The 19989-nt window shown below is 33.3% G+C and overlaps 1 protein-coding gene across 1 annotated transcript; it reads right to left on the reverse strand.

Annotated features, from left to right (window-relative positions):
• Positions 1–11126: 11126 nt before the first annotated feature.
• On the reverse strand, positions 11127–18190 carry LOC128192335 (uncharacterized). The gene is made up of 3 exons (XM_052864938.1): positions 18003–18190; positions 11790–12506; positions 11127–11649 (listed from the first exon to the last, which is right to left on the reverse strand). The coding sequence occupies exons 1-3, from the start codon at positions 18049–18051 to the stop codon at positions 11375–11377; spliced, it is 1041 nt and encodes a 346-aa protein (XP_052720898.1). The 5' UTR covers positions 18052–18190; the 3' UTR covers positions 11127–11374.
• Positions 18191–19989: the final 1799 nt, after the last annotated feature.

Below are 19989 nucleotides of genomic sequence, written 5' to 3' on the forward strand. Positions count from 1 at the left end.
TTTAAGTGTGATGTATGTTTTTGATAGTGGAGGAGTCAGTGCACTTTGGTTAAACTGTACTAAATTAATTAATGAATAATGGGCATAAATAAAGTTGCATTGTGTTATGAAAAAATGGGCAAAGTTAACATGGGGTGAATTGGAGACTGTCCTATAACTGCAACTGTATGAGGGCAAATTTTTAAAAAAGGGGCAAAACCTTTTACAGCTGTGGAAAAACCCCCTGAATATATCAGTTTGTAGTTATGGGGATAAAATCCCCAAAGTTTGATTATATAACCCTACATCAATCATAACATAAAAGTGCATGTTTTCTTTTAAGAACAAACAAGTTACAGTAAAACTCGTTTAGTACGAACACGAATGTAGCGAATTCTCGGATGTAGCGAATTTTTTTGAGTCCTCGGTAAAATTCTTAACAAATCTTTGCAAAATTTTACGGTTATTAGGAAATCGGATATAACGAATTTACGGATATAGCAAACTGATTCTGAGTTCCTTAGAGGTTAATAATAATGAAATTTAATACTTGCCGATTTTTGTACAGTTAAAAAAGTTTGCACTACCATTTACTATAATAGTTAGAATGAATTTATTTTCGCAGAAAGTCTTCAATTTACAATCCGATTTTAAAGGTATTAAAAGAATGGTTTTTTTCTAAGCTCAATTAGGAAAAAATGAAGTCTGGTTCATACCTGTTAACCCTCCCGCATTGCGCGGGAGACTCCCGCAAAACGGCCTAAAAATCTAAGATCTCCCGCATCCAACCTATCTCCCGCGCGGGAGACAAATTTCTCCCGCAATCGTATTTGTCTTCCCCATACACCCCCCTCCCAATTCTGAATCTTTACATGCAAACTTTAACAACCACTGCGGGGTTTTCTCTGATTTTGAGCTCAAAAAGCTGCTGTGTAGCTTGAATATATCAAAAACCATCCAAGTACTGTCTACCGTGATCATGGTATGTCATGTTATAGTCCAGTTTACTTTTTACGATTACTTCCGGTTTTGACTTATATCAGTTACGTATTTAGTTATGCATAGGCCTTAATATAAAAAAATAAGTGAAAGCCTAAAACATCTTGATTTTACTCTGTAACACCAAAGAAAACAATACACTGCCAGTGGTGTTACTTAACAGGTGCACAGGTAAAGCATCCAAGCCACGTGCAGTGAGGCATGACTAATTCTGTCTGGCCAGCACGGTCGGTAAAAATCAAAGTGAGTTTGGAACACCGAGTGTTTATGCAAGCTACCGATAAAAGCATTTCACAAGAGTTTTTAACGTTTATAATACCGGTACTATGAATTACAGGGATGCTATAGACATTACAACAGAGATCATTTTTAAACGATACTGGAGAAATACATGTTGCTTTGTGAATTAAAAATCTATCCTATATATAAGGCAAAAAATAATTTTAATGAATATTATTTACTGGTATTTTCTTAACTGGGTTTCACTGCAAATTCAAAATATGCAAAATAAATTTTCTGTGTTTACCCTAGATGTCAGCATGCAGTGATGGTTCAATACTGAACAATAAGAAGACTTTATATAAAAAGTGGCACTATTGACTTCTTGTATTGTACCATGCAAACAAAATAATACTTTTCTGACCATGTACAGCAATACAAGTTGTAATTGCACACTGGTAGTCATAGAAATAATCAAATTTAAAATGATTGCAAATGCATTAATTACAATGGTAAAATAAGGTATCTAACAGTATTTTTAATATATATTTGCATTTCACGTGAAAAAAGGTCGTTTACGCAAAATCTCCCCCTTAGCGAAGTTGGTAAGGGGGAGATTCTCCCACATAGCAGCTTTGGAAGGTTAACAGGTATGCTGGTTAAAGAAAAGATATATATAGTGAATTCGCTATAGTTATTATTACGAATTCGTTATAATGATATAACGCATTACGGATATAACGAAGTAAATCCATTGGTCCCTATAACCGAGTTTTACTGTATTTATTTTTGGGAATTGATTTTAATAAACTCTCCTATGCAGTTACTCTGGCAAACCGAAACTGAAACAGTGTTTGGACCTAAGCACAAATAATCACCGCTGACAAGAGCTAGTTCTTGAAAATTATCGATAAATTCGATGTAATGTACGCTGAAGCATTTTTTTAAAGGAAACTTATTTATATAACTAAGAAATAGTCAGATTTTAAATAGTACGAACAATTTAGAAGTTTTTTGCAGTCGTATGTATTCCTACGCCAGAGTTCAATATAGTCTGGTTCAACCATCGGCTGTCTCCGTACATCTCCGACGAGCAGAGAGTCAGTCTATATTTATAGGTCGCATCATCAAGCTATCACGTGACCTGGTATTTCTTACTTGTCGGAGGTTAACGGAGACAGCCGAGCATCTGGTTGAACGAGACTAGAGTTCATTATTGGTTGGATCCATACACTTTTTGAAATATTTCGAATACCGATACATAGTTTGATGAAATCAATTCTATTTTTAAATATTACACAGCATGATTCATAAGAGGTTTTCTCGAAATTCTTGTCGGAAAAGTCCGAGGATCCATACTATAAAAATATGCGTAATTCAAATAGAGAATGATTATAAACTACTTGCCAAGCAAAATAACATATCATTGATTTTAAGATAAATAATAATCGATTAAATCAACTCCCGTCAGTACTTCAGACCTTTGATTTTATAGTGTAACTGTGTAGTAATGTAACCGTGGGTTTTATCATCAAATAATAACACGCACAGCCATTGAGATTTCGATTGATGATTTATGGTGATACAATTTAAACACCCTACAAAATACATACAACATAATAAATATTTAATAACAATAGAACGTATTTTATCACATTTGTAAATAATAATAAATAGACATATTTATCATCAAGCATAAAATCTAAAATATTACACTGTTAGCTAACTTCATGAATTTACTATTCAAAAGGAAATAGGTCTTATTACCCAAATTATAAATAGTAAACTTATAGATGGAAAAGATCAATAATTACCGAATTGTGGACTCAGGTGACTATTACACGTAATTAGTCTAATACAGACATTGACAATGTATGATCAGCAATACATGGCTTTGACCTGTATATACAATAAGGTACTTGTCAATCTATGTACAATGATATATAATTATCAATTGGTCAGATTTATATCAATCTATATAACACGTAATAATTGATTGCTATAGCTCCGTGTAATTAATAAAACAACTTGATATTCTTTATATCATCAATTGCTTATTTACTTCTCACATCAATCACTTGCACAGAATCTTTCATTCTCTCACTAGCAATATTGTTAATGGAAATATTAATAAAAGAACTTACTTTCTAAGGTCATTGTTGTGTCCAATATAAATGACTTAAGAAGTATATATAAACCACTTTAGGACCTTCACTCTTTGACTGTAGAGTTGAAATTAAATTATACATAAAACAAACTGAACTCTCTAGGAATTTGACCCTAGAATAACCAATGGAAATCCAGAATTCTTGTTATGACCAATAGACTGTCACTGACCTCTAAACTAGTTCTTATCTAAAACTAGTCCTAATGAATATTTAAAGTAAGCTAAGAAAGATAACTCTAATAATAAATTAGTAAGTTCCTGCTTAGTGAAGTTAGTAGTATGTAAATGTACTACATGTATAATGTGTAGTTTAACTTTTAAATTGTCTTATTTATTTTAAAATGTTTTATTTCTGAATTTAATTACTTAAAGTTTATAACCCTTAAAATAACACATTATCACATACTCCCCCCTGTTGAAAAATGACGTCCTCGTCATTAGGAGTATATGCATGAACAGAATTAAAACACATTTACTTGTTCATAATATTTGCAATCAACTGAATAAAAACATTTTCATACTTTTTATCGGTAGTTGCCATGAGTTGCTGTAACATAGACACTCTTTCTTTCCAGTCATCTGATACTCTGTAACAATGATAATCAGATAAATGACTGGGTGGTTTACTTACCCGTTTACTTCTTCTGACTGATCTATGCGACTCTTCCTCATCTTGATCTATATCAGTATCATGAACATGATTTTCTACTTGTTCAGGTTCGTCTGGTGGAGTAACTTCCGCCTCCTCCTGGGCTCCGGAGTTCCCAGTTTCCATCACCTGACTCTCCTCTCTAACCTCAGTACATCTACGCCTAATGTCAGTTGGGACATTTTTATGTACTATCCTTACCAGCTGGTTATCTGAATCTGAATCATCATCAGAGTCGTCTGAGTCAGTTTCTACAGCCTTCTCTCTAATAGGCTGTTTTATCTGTCTTGGTCCTGTTATTCTTGGTCTTGGTTGTGGCTTTGGTCTACTGATACTTCTCTCAACACTAGTCTCTTTATTACTGAATGAAACATCTGTATCTAAGTAGCCAATTGGAAGTAATAAGTTCCTATGTAATGTTCTTTTCTTTCCTTCGCCATCCTCTCTTTCTACGACGTAGACTGGGATATCTGCATTTGGCTGCTCCTTCACTATATACGGCTTTTCCTCCCATCTATCCATTATCTTATGCTTTCCCTCAAATGCTAAAATTTTCACTAACACCCTATCCCCTATATCTATCCTTGCCCCTCTGGCCTTAAGATCATATCCTTCTTTCTGCTTTTCCCTTGCTTTATCTGCAACGTCTTTTGCTATTCTAAAAGCATCCTTCATTCTGGTCTTCAAGTTCTTGACATAATCGTTTAAACCTTTAAAATCTTTTCCACTGACATTTAAAGCTAAATCTATAGGTATTCTTGGATGACGTCCAAACATAAGAAAGTATGGTGTTTGGCCTGTACTTTCATGTCTTGTACAATTGTAGGCTGAAACTAATGGTGCTACATATTCTTTCCACTTGGTTTTCTTATCTGGGTCTAAAGTTCCTAACATGTCAAACAATGTTCTATTGAAACGCTCCGTCATTCCGTTTCCCATCGGATGGTAAGGTGATGTCCTGGATTTCTGAGTACCTGTAATTTTACAAATTTCATGAATGATCTTACCTGTAAAATTAGCCCCTTGATCTGAATGAAGTCGATTAGGATATCCATAATGAAAGATGAAGTTCTTAAGTAGTGCTTCTGCTGTAGTTCTTGCAGTCATGTTTCTGGTTGGTACAGCTTGGACATATCTTGTAAAATGATCTGTAATAATTAACATATGTTGATATCCTCCTGATGATCTTTCCAAAGTGACATAATCCATACAAACCAACTCTAATGGATAGGTGGTCCTGATATTAACAAGTGGTGCTATCTGGTTGGTCTGTGATTTCCTGTGAACACACCTGCTGCATGACTTTATCCAGTTCTCTACATTCGGTGTCATACCTGGCCAAAAGAATCTATCTTTAAGCAATGACAGTGTTCTGTCTCTACCTGGATGTCCAAATTTGTTGTGAATTTCTGTCAAAATAAAATCTATTTGGTTTGCAGGTACTACTAACTGCTTTCTTGTTTCATCCTCAATTTTGATTTCCTTGAATAAAATATTGTTTTCAATGAATAATCTATCAAAATTTCTGTTGAGGACATGTGGCAAAAATTTCGCACAAATTTCATCTGATCTAGGTTTCCTTCCACTTCTCACTACTCTCTTCCAGAACCTTAGAGTCTCGTCTTTATCCTGTTCTTTAGCCCAGTTAATGTGCTTGGTAACAATTTTCAGTGATGAATCACTATCTTCCAGATTCTCAAAATTGTCATCCAATACCAGACTCTCTACATAAGGTTGTTGGTGTAAAGTTTGACAAATAGCCTTGATACAGCTAGGAATGATAATACCTGCACCCGATGAGTCTATCTGTTTTTTGTCTGATAGTCGGCTTAGTCCGTCTGCGTCTGAATTGTTCTTACCAGGTCTATAACAAATTTCTAAATCAAAATTGGATAGGGCTGCTAACCACCTATGTCCCGTGGAGTCTAACTTGGCAGTTGTCAGAATGTAAGTTAAAGGATTGTTGTCAGTAAACACTGTCGTTTTCCGTCCATAAAGATAATCAGAAAATTTTTCCGTCACTGCCCATTTTAAAGCCAAAAATTCGAGTTTGTGTGCGGGATAATTTTTTTCTGACCTACTTAGGCTTCTACTTGCATAACTCATAACTCTATTGTACTTACCTTGTTTTTGATATAGTACAGCTCCCAAGCCATGATGACTTGCGTCTACATGTAATTCAAAAGGTTCCTGATAGTTTGGGAATCCCAGAATTGGAGGTTGAGCTAAGTGTTGTTTCAGCTGTTCAAAAGCTGCTTCTTCCTCTGATCCCCACTTCCACTTCTGCTGTTGAACCTTGTGGCCTTTCTTCTTGATAGGATTTGGAAATAATGCAGTGAGGGGTTTGGCAATCTTACTGAAATTAGGTATAAACCTCCTGTAATATCCTATAAACCCTATAAATTTCCTTACTTTCTAAGGTCATTGTTGTGTCCAATATAAATGACTTAAGAAGTATATATATCACTATATATATCATATTTCACTCATCTTTGTGAAATCACAAATCACGTTGGGCGCCATTCTGTAACCGTGGGTTTTATCATCAAATAATAACACGCACAGCCATTGAGATTTCGATTGATGATTTATGGTGATACAATTTAAACACCCTACAAAATACATACAACATAATAAATATTTAATAACAATAGAACGTATTTTATCACATTTGTAAATAATAATAAATAGACATATTTATCATCAAGCATAAAATCTAAAATATTACACTGTTAGCTAACTTCATGAATTTACTATTCAAAAGGAAATAGGTCTTATTACCCAAATTATAAATAGTAAACTTATAGATGGAAAAGATCAATAATTACCGAATTGTGGACTCAGGTGACTATTACACGTAATTAGTCTAATACAGACATTGACAATGTATGATCAGCAATACATGGCTTTGACCTGTATATACAATAAGGTACTTGTCAATCTATGTACAATGATATATAATTATCAATTGGTCAGATTTATATCAATCTATATAACACGTAATAATTGATTGCTATAGCTCCGTGTAATTAATAAAACAACTTGATATTCTTTATATCATCAATTGCTTATTTACTTCTCACATCAATCACTTGCACAGAATCTTTCATTCTCTCACTAGCAATATTGTTAATGGAAATATTAATAAAAGAACTTACTTTCTAAGGTCATTGTTGTGTCCAATATAAATGACTTAAGAAGTATATATAAACCACTTTAGGACCTTCACTCTTTGACTGTAGAGTTGAAATTAAATTATACATAAAACAAACTGAACTCTCTAGGAATTTGACCCTAGAATAACCAATGGAAATCCAGAATTCTTGTTATGACCAATAGACTGTCACTGACCTCTAAACTAGTTCTTATCTAAAACTAGTCCTAATGAATATTTAAAGTAAGCTAAGAAAGATAACTCTAATAATAAATTAGTAAGTTCCTGCTTAGTGAAGTTAGTAGTATGTAAATGTACTACATGTATAATGTGTAGTTTAACTTTTAAATTGTCTTATTTATTTTAAAATATTTTATTTCTGAATTTAATTACTTAAAGTTTATAACCCTTAAAATAACACATTATCACAGTAACCTCTTATAATACAATGTGATAACCACTACTGATGTACGGTTGTATTAGTGGTCAATATCCTGGCCAATTATTGATCTAATTTTATCATTAACGAACTACCTAACCGTCCATTGATGAAACAATTCAAAATCATTTCAAAAATGGTCAATATTCACATTCACTATAAATGATATAAATTAAAAACGCAAAATAAATACATGTGTACATCGTCGATATAATTTTAATGGATTGACTTTAACCATTTATGATACAATATTGTATGAAACAGCAATATTTTGAAATTAGGTGCTATTACAAATAGGAATGAAAAAACTCATTCAAAGGACATCAATCCTGAAAAAAGTGAGTTGCCTACCCAGATGTACTTCCTGCATTTGACAAGAGCGGGTCTGACTTTATTTTGGTAAAATGTTATGCTTTCAGTTTTTTCTGGTCCATTTTTCTCACTTTAAGTGTACAAAGCATCTTTTTTCTTTATTTATTTCTCAATTGTAAAGAGTTTTATTGGGGGGGGGGGGGTAGTTCGTTCTACATTTGTATTTCGTTTATGTCAAAATTTACTAACTTTTAACACAGTCGTAAAAAGTGGGGGAGGGGGACTTTTTGTTCAAAATTATTCTTCTATACGTACAGTTGAGAAAAGTGACGGTTTCAAAAAAAAATTATTGGTGAAAGGACCCCTTCTCCTTCCCATAATGCTACGTTTGCATGCACTACATAATTTGTTCAGATTTTATGTATACAGGTGCACGCGAGAGCATGCATATTTATTTGTAGACATCCCTGACCAAAGTTTTTTGATCCAACTTTTGGTTCATATCGCATACCGGTACATATATAATGAAGAATTTTGTCTAAATCAATCAAAATAAATCAATGGATTGCAATTAAGAATTATCTGTAAAATGTGTTTTCTTTATTAAATATTCATTTCACTATATTCTATTCCCTGAAGATTTGTCAAAATAAATCACCAATGATGCACGACAAAGGGCTGCAGTGAAAGCAGTCCCTTAATTTCAAATCAATCTATAATGTTTCTCTTTACAAATATTAATTTTATAGTATACCATTGCGTGAAAACGACCAGAAGTGATGTTTTTATTTATTTTATGATATTGACATATTTCATAATTTGTAAACCAAAAAGACCTCTCGTCTGAATACTCAGCAACTAATGGATTATCTGAATATAGTCAATTTGACATTATATATAATGTAAATATATTATAAAAAAAAAAAAATAAATATATATGTTGCAGAATTTTATGGGTGAGCAAAAAAATCTCCATTTTTAAAAGCAGAGAAACGGATCTCTTTCTATAGACTGTTCATAGATAATTTTATTCAAGTTCATGCATAGGCGTCAGAACCGGGGGGGGGGATGAACTATCACCATACCCCCCCCCCCCCCCCAATTTTTTTTTTCGGTTGTCAAGATTTCTGATGTCTTTCAATTTGCTTCCGACGCCACTGTCATGTAACTTGTTTTTCGGGGTTTAGCTCGTTTTTTAACATTTCATTTTATCTAAAATAAGTATATGATATTATTTTAATTCGGTTTTTATCAACAAAGTTTTCAGAACGAGCTTACCATTTAAACTCATGGCAACGTCTTTCTCTTCACATATGACATAAACTTTCTAGAATGCGTGCTCATTACTCACAATAGGAGCTCCATATGTGGGCAATAGCCATTGTTCTTATAAACATGCGTCTATAAACATGAAACCTTAATCTGAAACCGAGTGAATAAATATAAACTCTTTTAGCTGCGTGACATAGGGATAATATAATTTCCCAATTGTTTTTATATCTATATTATTATTAGTGCTTGTAAGATATTGTTTTATTTTATATAGGCAAACAGAGTCTGTGCCCTGGTAGGGCGCCGTGTTAACCACGTAAAGAACAGTACTTGCTTACAAAATGATAATAACCCCCCCCCCCCCCCCCCCCCCCCACACACACACATACACACAAATAAAACCCTCGGCATGCTTATTCGTTTGTATTATCACTCTTGTAAATAATAAGTTCTATAAACTATGATAATTAAAAATTTTGCTTCAAATATATTCTTTTATTAATTTCAAAAGGTAAAAATTAATGTGCAACACCCAAAAATGATTACTAATCACTTTTTTCAAATTTATTCATTAGGGCTCTAATAAGGATACCTCCTTGCGGTTAGAGCTGGGCAGTGTCACAATATTTGTGATAGCTAATATAATATTCTCCCTTCGGAATTTTTTAGTTTGTCCTAGGTGATTGGATCCGGTTTTAATGACCCGGGTTAAGTAAATGATTTATTATAGTGGCGTGTGTTTCAATTGAACATAAACACATTGAAATATAACACATATTGTCACACCCGGCCCATCGGACCTATATGTCACTGTTTTAGATTTTAATACAAATATAAAAGTCAGCATGAAAATTTGGTTTGTCGTATCCTGAAAGCTTTAAATATGAATTGAGCACATTGTCGGGGAAAGTTACAGAGGAATGTTTTAAATAAATCGTTGTCATTAAAATTTGCGGAGCCTTAAGTGGTTTCCAAAAGAGAGTTGCGCAAGTCGTTATATAATGAGCATTTTAAAAGAAAGTGTTCTTCAGTTTCAATTTATTATGCTATTAGAGTATGTAAGTATTAACCACTACTAAGTGATGTAATTTTGACATTGTAACATTACTGTACGATTAAGTAGTTCTGTATCATTAGTGGTCATGACTCTGACCACAAGTGTATTTTTAGGGATATTGTATCATTTGGAGTGGAATTTTGATCAACATTCCACACATTACAATTTTAGAAGGGATTTGAGGATATAATCTGTATTAAATTACTAGTAGTTTCTGTATGACATTGAACAGAATACATGTAGTATGATCTTACCCCTTAATATGCAGGATTGCTACATAAAGCGCGAAATTATATTTGTTCAAATCATTGAAAATGAGAGGGGTAAAAAAGACTTTGATAATAAAAAAAAAAGTAAATGCTTAAATATACTAAAAAAGGAAGCTGAATAGTCAACAAATTGCCCATCAGATTTGCCTTCAATTTTAAAAAAATGATATTTTTGCCACAATTTATTTGTTAGTATTGAAAAACTCCAATTATTATTTTTAGATTTGAAATTAGAATATTTTTGTATTCATGTATCTTTATGCATAGCTCTTTATTTTAAGATAAAAATTATATTCTTTGTATTGAATTGGCCACAACCACCCAACCACCAAAATGGGCGTGCCTTATAGCATAACCGTAAAACGGTATTGGCTGCGCCGCGTAGTAATACTACATAACATGTGCTTCATGAAAAAATAGTGGTTTCAAAATGTTGTTTTAAAGTGTAGAAATTGGAAATAATATAAATATATGTAATAAGTAATCATTCTTTGAATATTATGAGGTGATGATTTCGGTCGGAGCGTGGTCAAATCTATCATAAAGCCCTTCGGGCTTTATTGGATCATATTATATACTCAAAGAATGATTCCTTATTCCTGAAGTAAAAAACGGACATAATGAAGCACTCTGTAAAACAAAATCCTAGTTTAATTTGGGGAGGGGGTTTCTAGCGTCATTTTATGGTAAATGCACGAAATGAGTTGAATAAAAGTAAGTATGACAGTACATAAGGATCCATCTTTACGAGACAAATGACTGTAATATACATGTAGTTCGTATAATACAGAGATTATGGAACAATGTTCTAGAAGCCAAATATTGTTGCGATTATCAACATTTGTACAAAAAAGCACATTAGACATAGCTTTCAAGCTTGTAATAAGTATAGCCATCCATCTGAGTGAAGTCAGTTACCAGAGTGTATATTTCAGGATACAACAGACAGGTATTAGACTGCTTCTCATGCGTGAAAGAGCGACATGTTTGGAAGTCCCTTAAACACGTGACCGAGCACATGATTGGCGATTTTGTCACTGATTGGTGTATGAACGACGCAGTTGGAATGGCGCCAAGACGCACGCCTTTGAACGTGGCAGAATACTGAGTGGCCTCGTTACCAAAGGTGGCATCTGAAAATAATGATAAATTTAAATATATGAAACTTCATTGTGTATGTACCAACAGATTTAAAGTAACTTTATCTCTGCAGGGATTTAAACAATACATCTTTTTAACACCTTACAACGGATTTATCATGATATAAACTTACTAAATTTCCATCTGTTTTTTGAAACACAATCAATGAGAACGTCCAAGTCTTTATGTTGCACAAGACCTATGCAGGTAACCATTCCTGAAAAGGTTCGCGGTACACTCTCGTTGAACATACCCCCCACACGAAGTTTTCCCGGAGTGATCAGGGGTCGGTTGAGGTCGTCGCCGCTGCCTCCTTGATCCTGGTTTTTTGGATCATCTTTATCTAGTTGCAAGTTATTGGCAACAATTGTAATTAATTTTTTACCGCTTGTATCCACCGAGACGCCAAACTTTTGCCACATATTGAATACGACCTCATTAATATTCTCGTTGACCAGGTAGGATTCGGGACTTTTGGTTATTCTTCGGAAAGATTTGAATAAACCATTTTCTATCCAGGCAGCCATTTGGAAAGATCCGTCATTCGACAGATAGTCAAATACCGGACCGGATGTCCGAGGGTAGACGTACACAGAAATCCCGTAATCAGTGGAAACGTCGATTTTGACGTTAGGAACGTCAACGTCAAAGAAGAAACCAGCATGGATTTCCACGGACTTGTCATTGTCGGTGCCACTGGTAATGGGGTAACCTGCCACAAACCCTAGGGACCGACACAATGGATGAACTTCGTGTATGTTCGACTGCAAAACTTCATACTTGCACGTATTGGGCAGTAGCGGCCATTTCAGGAGTGGAGAGATGACAGATTCGGTTCCTTTAAATATACCTGTGAAATAAAACAAACTCTACATTCGCATTTACCACACTCATGTATAGATGGAGGATAATTTCACTGAACATAAAGTTCTTATCTCATCGGCAAAGTTATATACCATGTATGCGCCTAAGAGGCAGTATAAATATACCACCATACATTAATTAAGGTGGGGCGCGGGTTTACCTCACGGGAAAACATATCCTAAAAGTTTGTGAAATTGTTTCTTAAGATTTACAGTTCATTATCTATATTTTTTACCAACTGTGCCTACGTTATCTTTAAGCAATACCACCTCAACTTAGTATTGTTGGTGTTGCTGTTTTGGCGCTTTTCTAATGAAATATAAAGGAACATTAGCATAGTGACAGTTTAGATTTCAGAATAGTTGACGCATTTCAAAAAAAAAAAAAAAATTTGTAATTTTAAAATCATATGGTGGCATAGATCTGCCACCACTTGTCAGATAATTCTGTTAACTTCTTATATGATAATGTCGACTTGTCAGATGATAATGTCAACTTGTCAGATCTTTATGTTGACTCGTCAGAAAATAACCATAGTGACTAGAGACTCAATATTTTGTTTTCAAATCGTGTTAGTGCCACTAACTGCCATTTATGGTGGCATAGATCTGCCACCACTTGTCAGATAATTATATTAACTTCTCATATGATAATGTCGACTTGTCAGATATTTATGTCAACTTGTCAGATCTTTATGTTGACTTGTCAGAAAATAACCATAGTGACTAGAAACTCAATATTTTGTTGTCAAAGCGTGTTAGTGCCACAAACTGCCATTTACTTGTCATCAAAATATCATATAAGTCGACATAAATATCTGACAAGTTTACATAATCATCTGACAAGTCGACATAAAGATCTGACAAGTTAACATAATTTTCTGACGGAAAAAAATAATATGGCCACTAGTTTAAAGAAAATTATCATTCATTGTGTAAGTCGACTTGTCAGATAGTGATGTTGTCTTGTCAGATGTTTTGTCGTCCTGTCAAATAATTATGTCGACTTGTCAGATAATTATGTTGACTTGTCAAATAATTATGTCGACTTTAAACATGATTATGTCGACTTGTCAGATCCTTATGTCGACTTGTCAGAAAATATTTTTTTTCAAATGGATGGCACAAATTGGGCATGGAAAGGTATGGTGGCATAGATCTGCCACCACTTGTCAGATAATTATGTCGACTTGTCAGATCTTGATGTCGACTTGTCAGATAATTTTATTCACTTGTCAGTTCTTAAAGTCGACTTGTCACTTATTCACGTGGTTAAGAATTCAACACTTTAACCTTTCCACGCCCAATTTGTGCCATCCATTTGAAATAATATTTTCTTACAAGTCGACATAAGGATCTGACAAGTCGACATAATCATCTTTAACGTCAATATAATTATTTGACAAGTCGACATAATTATCTGGAGAGTTGACATAATTATTTGACAAGACGACATAACATCTGACAAGACAACATCATTATCTGACAAGTCGACTTACAATATGAATGATAATTTTCTTTAAACTAGGGGCCATATTATTTTTTGTGTCAAATGATTATGTTAACTTGTCAGATCTTTATGTCGACTTGAAAGATAATTAAGTTAACTTGTCGGATCTTTATGTCGAATTGTCAGATGATTATGTAAGCTTGTCAGATATTTATGTCGACTTATATGATATTATGATGACAAGTAAATGGCAGTTACTGGCACTAACACACTTTGACAACAAAATAGTGAGTCTCTAGAGTCACTATGGTTATTTTCTGACAAGTCAACATAAAGATCTGACAAGTTGACATAAATATCTGACAAGTCGACATTATCATATGAGAAGTTAACATAATTATCTGACAAGTGGTGGCAGATCTATGCCACCATAGAAAGGTTTTAAAGTGTTGAATTCTTAACCACGTGAATAAGTGACAAGTCGACTTAAGGAACTGACAAGTGAACATAATTATCTGACAAGTCGACATCAAGATCTGACAAGTCGACATAATTATCTGACAAGTGGTGGCAGATCTATGCCACCATAGCCATTTACTTGTCATCATAATATCATATAAGTCGACATAAATATCTGACAAGTTTACATAATCATCTGACAAGTAGACAAAAAGATCTGACAAGTTAACATAATTATCTGTCATGTCGACATAAAGATCTGACAAGTTAACATAATTTTTTGACAGAAAAAATAATATGGCCACTAGTTTAAAGAAAATTATCATTTATATTGTAACTCGACTTGTCAAATAAGGATGTTGTCTTGTCAGATGTTATGTCGCCTTATCAAATAATTATGTCGACTTGTCAGAAAATATTATTTCAAATGGATGGCACAAATTGGGCGTGGAAAGGTTAAAGTGTTGAATTCTTAAACACGTGAATAACTGACAAGTGAACATAATTATCTGACAAGTCGACATCAAGATCTGACAAGTCGACATAATTATCTGACAAGTGGTGGCAGATCTATGCCACCATAATGCCACCATAAAATCAAGTGTCAAATTTGAATCATCAGTTGAGGGGAAAATTATGGTGGCATAGATCTGCCACCACTTGTCAGATAATTATGTTAACTTCTCATATGATAATGTCGACTTGTCAGATATTTATGTAAACTTGTCAGATCTTTATGTTGACTTGTCAGAAAATAACCATAGTGACTCTAGAGACTCACTATATTGTTGTCAAAGTGTGTTAGTGCCACTAACTGCCATTTACTTGTTATCATAATATCATATAAGTCGACATAGATATCTGACAAGCTTACATAATCATCTGACAATTCGACATAAAGATCTGACAAGTTAACTTAATTATCTTTCAAGTCGACATAAAGATCTGACAAGTTAACATAATTATTTGACACAAAAAATAATATGGCCCCTAGTTTAAAGAAAATTATCATTCATATTGTAAGTCGACTTGTCAGATAATGATGTTGTCTTGTCAGATGTTATGTCGTCTTGTCAAATAATTATGTCAACTTGCCAGATAATTATGTCGACTTGTCAAATAATTATATTGACGTTAAAGAAGATTATGTCGACTTGTCAGATCCTTATGTCGACTTGTCAGAAAATATTATTTCAAATGGATGGCACAAATTGGGCGTGGAAAGGTTAAAGTGTTGAATTCTTAAACACGTGAATAAGTGACAAGTCGACTTTAAGAACTGACAAGCGAATAAAATTATCTGACAAGTCGACATCAAGATCTGACAAGTCGACATAATTATCTGACAAGTGGTGGCAGATCTATGCCACCATAGAAAATTGAAATTGTATGACGACACCCTTTCCAAAACTGGAAAATCCCCTTCTTTTACTTTTTGCCGGAAAACGAAACTAACATCACACCACGAAAATTTAACATGGTAGCACAGGCACCTGGCGTTATATATTTTTCTCATAATAGAAAATATGTACACTCTATCTAATAATACACACAGTACACATCGCCGCCATATTATAACTGTCACACCAGGTTGAATTTTTGCTTGAAACTCATCGGTGAAATTATTTTGCGATCTTCTCCGTCTTCCGATCGGCCCTTCAACATATTAGCTTAGAACGGATTCAAACCAAAACGCCGTATAACACCTGTCGTTTATAAAAATCACACCTCAATTTGCATCTTCTGCCTTATATATGCGATGAAAGGCAGTTTTAGGTATGCTTTTCTTAGCATTAGCTTATTATGTAGATTGTTATATTTTATACATGTATTAGAGTTTTCAAGAATGCTATACAGAGCTTTCCTTCTCGGCGAGATTAGAATAGTCTTAATTGGTTTGGCCATGCATTCAGCTCTCTTCAGCGCTCATTTTTAAGGTAGCTCAGTACACCAAGGCTTAATAGTATACTTTTTATTTTTATTTACGTCACGAGATGGCGAATTAAATATTTTGTTTAATTGTTTGTATCAATCGAATAGGTTTAATATCATCATAGCTTAATGACAATAGTATCGGACTGAATTGAGAGCCGCAGATGACGAGTTTGAAAATGCCTGGAGTTTTTGTTTATATTTACTGAAACATTGTTTGAAAATCATAATTTTAAACATCTAAAATTGCGCATTTTTTTTCGCTTTTTCGACTTAAAAACTTCTTATCTATCATGTTATCTTTCATAATCATGTATTTTTCTGCTGATTTGAGAAACTTTTTGAAGGTGTAGTGAACCACCTTAAAATTAGAAAGTAAAACTGGTAATAATCCAATGATCCATTAATCCAATGAAATAATCCAAACTGCATGTCTAAAATGATTCTATATCGTTTGAACCCATGGTTTTCTACACGTTGCACTGCTTACAAGAGCATTTTTAAAAAGTGATAGAAACCCAGGGGTTCCGACGCCGATGTTGCTAACCTTGTATTAATTGTCATTGCGCTATAGGAGGAATATGATATCAAAAACATGCGCGGGGTTTTTAATGCTAAACTTAAATTGATATTTGAGACGTTATGGCGATTTACAGTATGTGTTGAGAGGGAAATCGGACCAGTGTAAAACCTTAACTTAACTTACCCCCCCCCCCCCTTTCCTCATGAACCAACGGAAGAATTTCAATCTTTCCATGTCAGTCATCCGTTGCTTTGTTTTTCTGTAACGTGGATTTTTAAGCAATCTTTTTTTTTAATCTTTTATTTTAGAATTTTTCCCGCTTTGCTTATTTTACTGACATCATCAAGGTAATGACATATAATGAACATATTATAATTCAACAAATAGGCAAATTCCTATATACCGGTATACTATTTTCTTACATATACAATAAACATATGTTTAATTCAAAAACATATGTTCAATTCAAACGAACTAATAAAAAAATATGAACATATTGATAAACATGTGCCATTAATTAAATTATAAAAAAGAAAATATAATTTCTAAATTAAAAAACCCAACCCCATTCCTGTCTCTGAACGGTCTTTGTAATTAAACGTCCGTTGAAACAAAGAGATTAATTTTATGAAAGGTTAAAGGTAATTAGCAGTGACTGTCCTTTTATTAAGATAATACTATTCTTATCAAATTTCTAAACAATTTCAGTCTTCATTCTATGATTTTATAACAGTATGAAATGATTTCAAACTGAAATGATTTGTAGCCCTCAAGTATTGCAAATAAATGTAAAAGTCTTTTTTTTTAATGATTAGAATATCTAATGCAAATGAAAATTCAAGTAATAAACATTAAATTATATGCCCAAATGCATGTAATTAAGTGGTTCCTAGCCATATAAGCGGTAATCTATGGACCATACATTGTAATTATGTTTTTGTACAAATTTACTTTTTCAATGGTCATAAATATATAAAAGAATATACTGTTCTTTTTGAGATATTTTAGTTCTTAAAATCTTCAACATTTCTACTATTTTTAAAATGTAGTCATGCATCGCAAAATGTAATAGTAAGGTATGCGAAAAATGGACAATGCATGTACATGCATGGTACTTACCGGCAGAAATGTATAAAATCACCATCAGCGTTATTCCATATGCATCCATGGTCTGCAGCTTAACAGCATTAATACCAATTAGTAAGCATTAGCAACAAAGCTAGAAACAAGTAGACGAGTATAATGAGGAGTTTGCTGATGTCACCGGTGATCTATAAGTCGTTGTTTACGACCGAATCCCGGCTTCCAAAGACCCTGGTCCCTTTTTATTCTTGGTCTATGCACACCAAGCGGATTTAACCGTAAATGTCATTAATTGATTTTATTCTTTTTTATTGCAATTTTACTGCTTCCAAACAACGGTTTGACATCGGAAATCAAAGAATATCGGTAATTGGATGGGCACATTTCAAAAAACTAAATTTGATAATGGATTTGATAAGAAACGATAACTAACTCTAATGATTTGCAAATGTTGGTTTGAAAGAATAAATTAACCCCCCCCCCCAAAAAAATAAATGCTACAAATTAAAATTCAATTCTACGATTTAAGGGAGCTGGATGGTCGAAGTCATTTTTAGACTACATAAATCTCTACAAAAAGAAGAGCTTTGTATGAAGTTCTTTTGGTAAAAGATTTTCAAATATCATTCATACAAAATTAAGGCATAATTGTGTTCTCAATTATGATCTTTATCGATGTAACATAATAGCCAACCCAATGTGTTCATATGGAAGTTTAGAGGATGCACATCACTTGTTCTTAGTTTGTAAAAAATATTCATATACAATTATGTATAATCTTTTATCGTTGAACTTTCTGAAAATATAATTGATGTACATTTGATACTTTGGGGTGACAAAACTTTATCTTATGATGTAAATATAAAATATTTAAAGAAGTTCATACATTTATACAAAAGTGTGGAAGATTTATTTAATTTTTTAAATCATTTGCATAACTTTCCTTTTTCTAGATTTAAAACTAATGATTTATTTGTATTACATTACATGTACTATAACTGTTATAAATGTTAACTGGCATTGTATGGCACTGACATTTGTAATTGTAATATTATGTACAATGATACGACTTTCTCAGTTTTTGGAACTTGTGTCTAATCCTTTTGACATTAGTCAATAAAATAGTTCAACTCAACTCAACTCATATACAGAAAAACAATAAAATTTTGGGTCTAGCGTATTATTAGGAAATTTTCCTCCCTAGATACTTGTTTGTGGCTAAAGAAATCCGGTCTAAAATTTTAATGTAGATGTTACATATGGTTGATCCATTGAGCCCCTAAACTCATGCACTATACTTTACAGCTTACTGTGGCCAATAAGAAAATGATTCATTGCCTCATTTTCATGACAATTGATACTTGTAAAAACAAACTTCAAATAATGTACATGTATAGTGCAAAACAACTGTATTTCCAATTAAATTCTCGTAGCTTACTAAAACAATCTACCCAAATGGTGTCTTAATGTGTTTTTTTTTCGTCGCTATATTTCCCTACAGGCACTTGTTTTTGTAATAAAAGTTCCCCTCTTACTAAAGGGTGGATTCTCATTTAATAAAACAAGTGCCCGTGATATTTCCCTCCAGACAAAATAGTTTTATATAGCAGTGTCCTTGCCAAGGGGGAATGAGTATATTGAAGATTTCCCCCAAGAAAATCTGGCTATACAGTGGGATTTCATTTCTTAAATAGCCAGATTTCCCTCAAGGTATGCCTTTTTGGGGGTAATATTAATTAAAAATATACTTTTTATCAAATATATCTCCCGAAACCGGCCGATATATTATCATTATAATGATAGATGCTTGATGAAGTCATAATGAATAATATGTTTAGCTTTTCTCAAAAACGGCCAATCTTGACCGAATAGTGTGAATCATTTGAAGAGATAAGAGTCAAACATTGCGGAAATTACCTCTTTTATCATCCTTTTGGGGTTAAAATTCAAAACTTCTTCAAAATCTTCCTATCTTTTCCAGGACAGCAGACAACTTGGCTTATGAATAGGCTGAGAAACTGTA

Source organism: Crassostrea angulata, chromosome 7 (assembly GCF_025612915.1).
Source record: "Crassostrea angulata isolate pt1a10 chromosome 7, ASM2561291v2, whole genome shotgun sequence".
Taxonomy (NCBI): domain Eukaryota; kingdom Metazoa; phylum Mollusca; class Bivalvia; order Ostreida; family Ostreidae; genus Magallana; species Magallana angulata.

Coding starts and splice junctions, on each gene's coding strand:
- LOC128192335 (XM_052864938.1), bottom strand. CDS start 18,051: ATGGATGCATATGGAATAACGCTGATGGTGATTTTATACATTTCTGCC. Junction 12,507..18,002: donor GATTTTATACATTTCTGCCG/GTAAGTACCATG, acceptor TTTATTTCACAG/GTATATTTAAAGGAACCGAA. Junction 11,650..11,789: donor AAAAAACAGATGGAAATTTA/GTAAGTTTATAT, acceptor CATTATTTTCAG/ATGCCACCTTTGGTAACGAG.